At 40.9% G+C, this 9,363-nt stretch overlaps 1 protein-coding gene across 6 annotated transcripts in view; it reads left to right on the top strand.

Moving 5' to 3' along the window:
* NCOA3 (nuclear receptor coactivator 3) overlaps nt 1-9,363 on the top strand; it is a 114,011-nt gene that overhangs the window by 81,031 nt on the left and 23,617 nt on the right. For all 6 annotated transcript variants that reach the window (XM_023511923.1, XM_023511925.1, XM_023511924.1 and 3 more), the window contains exons 9-13: nt 2,944-3,084; nt 3,788-3,935; nt 5,191-5,582; nt 5,760-6,628; nt 8,197-8,332. In XM_023511923.1, the coding sequence (XP_023367691.1) occupies nt 2,944-3,084; nt 3,788-3,935; nt 5,191-5,582; nt 5,760-6,628; nt 8,197-8,332 (1,686 nt within the window). The remainder of the gene's footprint in view (nt 1-2,943; nt 3,085-3,787; nt 3,936-5,190; nt 5,583-5,759; nt 6,629-8,196; nt 8,333-9,363) is intronic.

Here is a 9,363-nt window from a genome sequence, read left to right on the forward strand (position 1 = left end):
GGTCCGGGCTGGGGATTCGAACCCGCCACCTTAGGTGTACGTGGCTGGCGCCTTAGCCGGTTGAGCTATAGGCGCTGAGCCAGTTTGCCATTTTTGACCTTGGAGTTCATTTTGTTCCAGGCAAGTTCTATGCCATGGAAGTTGGTCACTCAGTAGTCTTTGCTCTAGACATCCTTAGTAAAAAGGTGGAGTTTTTGAAATGCAACACCATTCCACAGATTAGCAAGGTTCACTTCAAAAATAATTCTTAGGGCCTTCAGATGCAGTTTTTAAAATTTGGGCCCTTTTGACTAGTATGTTCCCAACTGAACAAAGCTAGTATCTTCACATTATATCAATCTTTCTTAGAAAATAATCAACCAGGGCGGCACCTGTGGCTCAGTGAGTAGGGTGCTGGCCCCATGGAGGGTGGGGGGTTTGAACTGGGCCCCGGCCAAACTGTAACAAAAAAAAACAGCCAGGTGTTGTGGCAGGTGCCTGTAGTCCTAGCTCCTCTGGAGGCTGAGGCAAGAGAATTGCCTCAGCCTAAGAGCTGGAGGTTGCTGTGAGCTGTGATGCCACAGCACTTTACAGAGGGCAACAAAGTGAGATCCTGTCTCAAAAAAAAAATGATCAACTGCCTTTTTCTTAGCTGCTTCTCTGCCACTTTTTGTGAGATACTTTTTCTTTTTCTCCTTGCCGCCCCTTTCTGAGACAGAGTCCCACCATGTCGCCCTGGGTAGAGTGCTGTGGTGTCACAGCTCACAGCAACCTCAAACTCCTGGGCTTAAGCGATTCTCTTGCCTCAGCCTTCCAAGCTGCTGGGACCAGAGGCACTCGCCACTATACCTAGCCTTTTTTTGTTGCAGTTATCGTTGTTGTCCAGCTGGCCTGGATGGGTTTGGAACCTGCCAGCCTCAGTGCATGTGGCCAGTGCCATAACCACTGTGCTATGGGCGCCCTGAGATACTTCTTTTTGCCAGTGACCCTGGTGCTAGTGAAAATGAAAAGACCTAGCCAGTTTTTAAGGAACACTTACCTTTATGAAACCTCCTTTAATTTCATAGCATTTTGGAGTATGTATATTTGGTGTTCCCAGCATCTAAATTTCTTTTCTTTTCTTTTTTTTTTTTTTTTTTGAGACAGGGTCTCACTCTTGCCCAGGCTAAAGTACAGTGGTGTCACCATAGCTTACCACAACCTCAAACTCTGGCTCAAACGATCCTCCTGCTGTAGCCTCCCAAGTTGTTAGGACTACAGGTGCCCACCACCATGCCCGGCTAAGTTTTTATTTTTATTTTTAATTTTAATTTTTTTTTTTTTGAGACAGAGTCTCATTTTGTTGTCCTTGATAGAGTACCATAATGTCCTAGCTCACAGCCCCCCAAACTCTTGGGTTCAAGTGATTCTCTTGCTTCACCCTACCAAGTAGCTGGGACTTCAGGCACCTACCACAATGTCTGGCTACTTTTACAGGTCTCACTCTTGAACTCCTCAACTCTGGCAATCCACCTGCGTTGCCCTTTTAGAGTGCTAGGGTTACAGGTGTGAACCATTGTGCCTAGCCTCTGGCTGATTTTTTAATGTTTGTAGAGGTGGGATCTTGGTGTATTGCTCAGGCAGATCTTGAACTCCTGGCCTCAAGTGGTCTTCCTATCCCAGAGGTTCCCAGAGTGCTAGGATTATAGGCATTATACCTGGCCTTCGGTGTATTTGATATTAAGCAAAAGTAGTCAGAAACTACAGAATTATGGAAATGGCTATTTGGTTAACCTTCCCAGTTTAGGTTTTAAGTGTACAAAAAAATGTGATCACCTCTCAAAAAATTTTCCATATCAGCTATTCAGGCAAGTATTTTTTTCTTGCTTCATAATTGCAGGACAGGATATCTTCAGATGAACAATTTTACTTGTTTTTTTTTTTTTTTTTTTCCTTTAAATGAAAATGAGCTTAAGGTTATCAGGACATGTTGTATTCTGTATGTTCAGAAAGGAAAAGGAGTTGGGTGACACAGTCATAGCCTGTACTGCATCTGGGACAACACTTCTCTGCAATCACCGACACTTCTGACACCAGATGTGTGGATTTCTTTCTACACTGAAGTTATCTGACATAAGCTGGGTGCCCTATAATTTCAGTTCTGACACTGTCTACCTAGAGTTAGCATCAGATGTTACAAATTTAATGGCTCAATCCCATAAAATAGCATGCAATTTAGATGCCAATTGCAAGTCTGCGCCAACTGGCTATAAAATGGGCAATCTTATAAACACCCCCCCACCCCCATTTGCTGGTTTGTTGGAATGACTCAAGAAATCATGCAAACACTTTACTCGTGTGTATTGATTTATTATGGAAGATACAATTTGGGAACAGCCAGGTGGAAGAGGTGTACAGGCCACAGTATTGGAAGGTGGGTATGGGGCTTGGAATTTCTGTGCCCTCTCTGGGCTTTCAGCCCTCCTAGGACCTTGATGAGTTAGAGTTTAATCTCCAGGCACTGCTCCCCCTGTCTCTGGCGGTGGGGCTGATAGTTCCAATCCTTTTATCATTGCATCTTTGTGGTGGCCAGCACCATCCTGATATGACCTAGAAGCCCCACCCTAAGTAACCTCATTAGTATACATGCAGATGTTTTCATAGAGGGCTCTTTAGGAATAACTATTAATAAAAGGTACTTTTTTACTCAGGAAATTCCTTGAGTTTTAGGTAGGGATCTGTGCTAGGAACCTGGACAAAGACCAAATACATCATTAGAACCTGCTGCAGAACTTGTAAATATAAGAGAATCTTGCCAGGGCTATGTCCTTAAGGAGAAAAGTTCTGGACATAATAGAAATTTGAGTTAGAGAAGGTAGAGCAAAACTTTAGTATCTTTTATCTAATTTTTCAATGCTAAGCCATGTGTAGGCAGCCAGCAAGTACTTGTGGGCTGGATTTAAATTTCTGTTTTTTGTTTACTAGGAAAGGTGGTCAACATAGATACAAATTCACTGAGATCATCCATGAGGCCTGGCTTTGAAGATATAATCCGAAGGTGTATTCAGAGATTTTTTAGTCTTAATGATGGGCAGTCATGGTCCCAGAAACGTCACTATCAAGAAGGTAAAGAATTTGGGGATTGATTCTTTTTTTTTTTTTTTTTTTTTTTTTTGAGACAGAGCCTCAAGCTGTCCCCCTGGGTAGAATGCTGTGGCATCACAGCTCACAGCAACCTCCAACTCCTGGGCTCAAGCGAGTCTCCCGCCTCCGCCTCCCAAGCAGCTGGGACCACAGGCGCCCGCAAAACGCCCGGCCATTTTTTTTTGTTTGCAGCCGTCATTGTTGTTTGGCGGGTCCGGGCTGGGGATTCGAACCCGCCACCCTAGGTGTACGTGGCTGGCGCCCCAGCCGGTTGAGCCACAGGCGCCGAGCCGGGATTGATTCTTTTACATGTTTTATTTTTAGATGTGGGGTCTTGCTTTGTTGCCTAGTCTGGACTAAAACTCCTGGGCTTAAGTAATCCTTTCACCTTGACCTCCTAAGTAGCTGGAACGCGTGGCTTTGGTGTTGATTCTTGATTTTGTTTGTGGCCATGTTTGACATGTTGTATAGCACTAACTGTATATATGACTGTAGTTGTTGTGTTGCTGTGGAGTAGGAATATGATTCCTGAGTGTGCTTATTTTAGCTTGTTCATAATTTTGGTGCAGGTCTGATCTTTACTGGATTTAAAAAAGAATGTTATGCTTGAATTGTATCTCTTTCCTCGCCTTTCCTGTATGTATCTGTTTTGCTGATGGCAGTAATTCGATATTTTCTTCAATAGCTTATATCCATGGCCATGCAGAAACGCCAGTGTATCGATTCTCATTGGCTGATGGAACTATAGTGGCTGCACAAACAAAAAGTAAACTTTTCCGAAATCCTGTAACAAATGATCGTCATGGCTTTGTCTCAACTCACTTTCTTCAGAGGTAATGATAGCTTACTGTATATTTTCATGTTAAATGTAACCATGTTCTCAAAATGATTTATTATTAAAGGAAGAAAAATGGAAAAAAAAAAAAAAGAAAAGCTTATGTAAACAAAGCCCTTAAAAGGGATTTAATGAGAATAAAAGTAAGAGAGTAGATCCAGGATTGTGATGTGCTTTTCTTAATGTTATATTTTTATGTGGAAATGAGTATTTATTAAATAAATAGTTTATGAGAAATCTGGGCAATGGGAGGGCTAGTGAATAATAGAGCATATAAATCTATCTGTTACTGTTTATTTCTAATAATGTATTGCTATAGGGATCTTTAAAACATGAAGTTAACTCTTCAGTAATAAAGAATGGTGGCTGGGTGCATTGGCTCACACCTGTATTCTTAGCAGTTTGACAGTCTGAAGCAAGCATATCACTTGAGGAATTGAAGACCAGCCTGGGCAACATAGCAAGACCTCATCTCTATGAAAAACTAAACCAATTAGCTGGGAATGGTAGTGCATTCTGTGTTCTTAGCTACTCAGGAGACTGAGGCAGGAGGGTAGCTTGAGCCCAGGAGTTCGACTCTGCAGTGAGCTATGATTGTATTGCTTCACTTCAGTGTGGATGACAGAGCTAGACCCTGTCTATCTTAAAAAAAAAAAAAAAGTTACTGTTGGTGTTGGTAATGGTAAATAGGAAACTCATGAAGGATATTCACCCGTTAATTATCTTGAGCAGGGGTCCTCAAACTTTTTAAACAGGGGCCAGTTCACTGTCCCTCAGACTGTTGGAGGGCTGGACTGAGGGCCCCGGGACAAGTTGATTACTAAGCAGGACAGGCAGCGGTGGCAAAAACACCTGGTGGACTGGATAAATGTCCTCAGCAGGCCGCAGTTTGAGGATGCCTGATCTTGAGTAATTTGCAGGTACCTCCGGGTTAATCCCTAGATATGTGGCAGCTCTGGTAAAGTTTGGCAAAGGTTCCTTTTAACATACATGTTGGTCCTTCACAGTGCTGTGGTTGTATTACTCATTTAGTTTTGGTGACTTATTAAAACAAATGTTTTGAGGTTAGCAGTTGATCAGTATCTAGGTTGGAATTGTCACTAGGTTGTGGAATGACATCTAAGAAGTTGAGTTCCTAGGTATTACTTCATCTTATTTTTTTCTTTCTTTTTTTAGAAATCTGATTTAGAGTTTAATGCATGTCTGTCATTTTTAAGGAAAAGTTTGATTTTTTTTTTTTTTTTTTTGTGCAGAGAGCAGAATGGGTATAGACCAAATCCAAGTCCTGTTGGACAAGGCATTAGACCTCCTGGAGCTGGATGCAATAATTCAGTAGGTGGCATGAATGTGTTGCCAAACCAAAGCTTACAGATGCTGAACAGCAGGGCCTGTGGTATGGCAGATCCTAGTACCACAGGGCAGATGAGTGGAACTAGGTATGGGGGTTCCAGTAACATAGTTTCACTGACTCCTGGGCCAGGCATGCAGTCACCACCTTCATACCAGAACAACAGCTATGGGCTCAGCATGAGCAGCCCCCCACATGGGAGTCCCGGTCTTGGCTCCAGCCAGCAGAATATCATGATTTCTCCTCGTAATCGAGGAAGTCCAAAGATGGCTTCACATCAGTTTTCTCCTGTTGCAGGTATTTATGTTGGCATTTTCTTTTCTTTTTTTTTTTTTCTTTTTTTTTCTTTTTAAGTAATTCTTTTCCCTCTATAATTCTTTTGAAGCTTGGTAATAGAAACTTTGAAGAAATAAGTGATATTTTGTTATGGTGTCTGGTAGTCTAATTCTTTTCCTTCCTTTTTTGCAAATTTAGGTGTGCATTCACCCATGGGATCTTCTGGTAATACTGGGAGCCACAGCTTTTCTAGCAGCTCTCTCAGTGCCCTGCAAGCCATCAGCGAGGGCGTGGGGACTTCTCTTTTATCTACTCTGTCTTCACCAGGCCCCAAATTGGATAACTCTCCTAATATGAATATAACTCAACCAACTAAAGTAAGCAGTCAAGATTCTAAGAGTCCTCTAGGCTTGTATTGTGACCAAAATCCAGTGGAGAGTTCAATGTGTCAGTCAAATAACAGAGATCACCTCAGTGACAAAGAAAGCAAGGAGAGCAGTGCTGAAGGTTCAGAGAATCAAAGGGGTCCTTTGGAGAGCAAAGGTCACAAAAAATTACTACAATTACTTACCTGTTCTTCTGATGACCGGGGTCATTCGTCCTTAACAAACTCTCCGCTGGATTCAAGTTGTAAAGACTCTTCCATTAGCGTCACCAGCCCCTCTGGAGTCTCTTCCTCCACGTCTGGAGGAGTGTCGTCTACATCCAATGTTCATGGGTCACTCTTGCAAGAGAAGCACCGGATTTTGCACAAGTTGCTGCAGAATGGGAATTCGCCAGCAGAAGTAGCAAAGATCACTGCAGAAGCCACTGGAAAAGACACTAGCAGTACAGCTTCTTGTGGGGAAGGAAATGTCAAGCAGGAGCAGCTAAGTCCTAAGAAAAAGGAGAATAATGCACTTCTTAGATATCTACTGGACAGGGACGATCCCAGTGATACACTTTCTAAAGAACTACAGCCCCAAGTAGAAGGAATGGAAAATAAAATGGGTCATTGCAACAGCTCCACCACGTCTAGCTCAAATCAAGAGAAAGACCCTAAAGTTAAGACAGAAACCAGTGAAGAGGTAATTTGTTTTCTGCTTATTGCATCTTAGTCATTCTGTTTCTTCATTTCATTTCTTAGATAATATGTTAGATAATGTGTTATAATACAAATAATTACCTTTCATTTTAGGTTTATTAGTAAAAGTTTTAAGTCTTAAGCTTTTTTATCTTAAATAATTCTTTGGGTATCGGCAAATTATATTATGATGCAGTTTGGAAATATCAAATGTGTATGTTTTAAAATGTGACCGCAATTGTTTGATAACAATGTGAAATTTTTTTCATAGAGGTATTTATTGCTGGAGTGAACAGATTGGGTTGTTAAGGATATGGTGGAAGTAATCAGGAAAAAACTCTTGTATTAAGCAACATAATTTTGATTTTTACCTACAAATCAGGTTTCATGTACAAGATGGTATTGTATATAAGTATTTTTCAAAATGCTTGAGAAGCACTATTTTAAACGTTAATCTGCACATAAGTAAATGAAAGGCTTAGAGAAGTCTTAGAAGTTGGAACATGGGCTTAACTTTGTTTATTCTAGTGTGCGACATTTTTTGATCTTGTTCCCCCTGTTTGAGTCTTGCTCTGTCACACTGGCTAGGGGCAGTGGCATCATCATAGTGGATTCTAACCTCAAGCTCTTGAGCTCAAGCAGTCTTCCTGCTTCAGCTTCCTAAGTAACTGGGACTTACCAACACCTACTGTGATATCTGGCTAATTTTTTCTGTTTTTAGTAGAGATGGAGTCTCAATATTGTTCAGGCTGGTCTCAACTCCTGAGCTCAAGCAGTCCTCCCTGCCTTGGTTTCCTAGAGTGCTAGTCACAGGCATGAGCCACTGTGCCCAGTCCCAAAGCCCTTTTTAGAGACTGCCCATGAATATTTTGTTGAACGTCAGCTTGTCCCATTTCTCTTCTGAAGGTATGTGTACATGCAGACATCTGTCAATGTGTTGCTAGTGACTGATGTTACCTTGAAAATATCCTATGGCTTGAGAATTAAATGTCTAGTCTAAATTTAAAAAAGGCCCCTTTGAAAGGAGTAATCCAGTGATTTAATCTCAGTAGTTTAAACTGTTCTTTTAAGGAGAAAGATCAGGGATGGTGGGTGGGTGGGGGTCATAATTACCCAGCCTTTAGGCTGGGCATTATCATTTCAGGTCATTATTATATTTCACGATTATCTATTTTTTATATATATATGTGTGTGTGTGCGTACATATATATATAAACTTTTTTTTTTTTTTTTTTGAGACAGAGCTTTATTATGTCAGCCTCGGTAGAGTGCGTGGCGTCACAGCTCACAACAGCCTCAAACTCTTGGGCTCAAGAGATTCTCTTACCTCAGCCTCCTAAGGAGCTGGGACTACAGGCGCCCGCCACAGTGCCTGGCTATTTTTTGTTGCAGTTGTCATTGTTGTTTAGCAGGCTCGGGCTGTGTTCAAACCCGCCAGCCTCGGTACATGTGGCTGGTGCTGTAACCACTGTGCTATGGGTGCTGAGCCTATATATTTTCTTCCAATGAATATGTTTATACCTGTCTTATCTAGTTATGTATGCAGGTTAAGTTTTAAAATTTTACTTTTAGGGATCTGGAGACTTGGATAATCTAGATGCTATTCTTGGTGATCTGACTAGTTCTGACTTTTACAATAATTCCATATCCACAAATGGTAGTCATCTGGGGACCAAGCAACAAATGTTTCAAGGAGCTAATTCTCTGGGTAAGAAAGAACTACTGTTTGTTCCTGCAGCCTTTGAAACTTTTCTTCACCCTTGTATGCACTCTTATGCTAAGACCAGATAGGACTAGCTTTTGTATCTTTAGAACATATGCTCTGCCTTTCACTTTCCTATATTAATTTATAATATATGTAGAATTTTCCAGTTCCAGCTAATATACCAGTAATCATGGCCCTTATAGGAAAATGTTCATCTTTGATTATTCCAGAGGAATAGCAGGTACTACAGCATGTATTTTCTTAGCCACAAAGAATTGGGTTAACAGGCTAACAAAGCTTATAGAATCTCTTCATTTAATCACAAGTTTCCTTGTGTGATGTTTGTTGGTTCTTATCTAACCTCTTTCCTTTTGCTGTGTTTTACTCATTTATCAGTTTTACAAGGGCATATTGTGTGTATCAATTGAAAAGAAATAATTTATAATTATTTAAAATGGTAATTATTCATTTTCAGTGGCACTATTTCCTAAACCCATATAAAGTAGATAGTCATATAAATCAAATGAATTGGAAAAAGAAAAGAAACAAGGTTTGGAGGAGATTATACATTTCATTTTGACCAGAAACCAGTTTATCTGGTTCTATTTATTTTGTATTTTGTTAGAGACAGAGTTTCACTTTATTGCCCTCTGTAGAGTGCTGTGGTGTTATAGCTCACAGCAACCTCTAACTCTTGGGCTTAGGCAATTCTCTTGCCTAGCCTCTGGAGTAGCTGGGACTACAGGCGCCCACTGCAACACCTGGCTATTTATTTTGGTTGTAGTTTGGCTGGGGGCCGAGTTCGAATCTGCCATTCTCAGTGTATGGGGCCAGCTGAGCCATAGGCGCTGCTGTATCTGGTTTTAGTTATTGTAAAATTATAATAAGCACCCTTATTATACATAAGAGTACACATTATGTACACATATGGAGGAACCTTTCATGAGTTTGAAACAGTGGTAAATTTTTCAGTATTTTTTTTTCTTTTATTGAATGGTAACTATATACATTAATGCACTTCTGGGGTACAGTGT

Source organism: Otolemur garnettii, unplaced genomic scaffold (genome assembly GCF_000181295.1).
Source record: "Otolemur garnettii isolate 467f Iridium unplaced genomic scaffold, OtoGar3 scaffold00023, whole genome shotgun sequence".
NCBI classification, from domain to species: domain Eukaryota; kingdom Metazoa; phylum Chordata; class Mammalia; order Primates; family Galagidae; genus Otolemur; species Otolemur garnettii.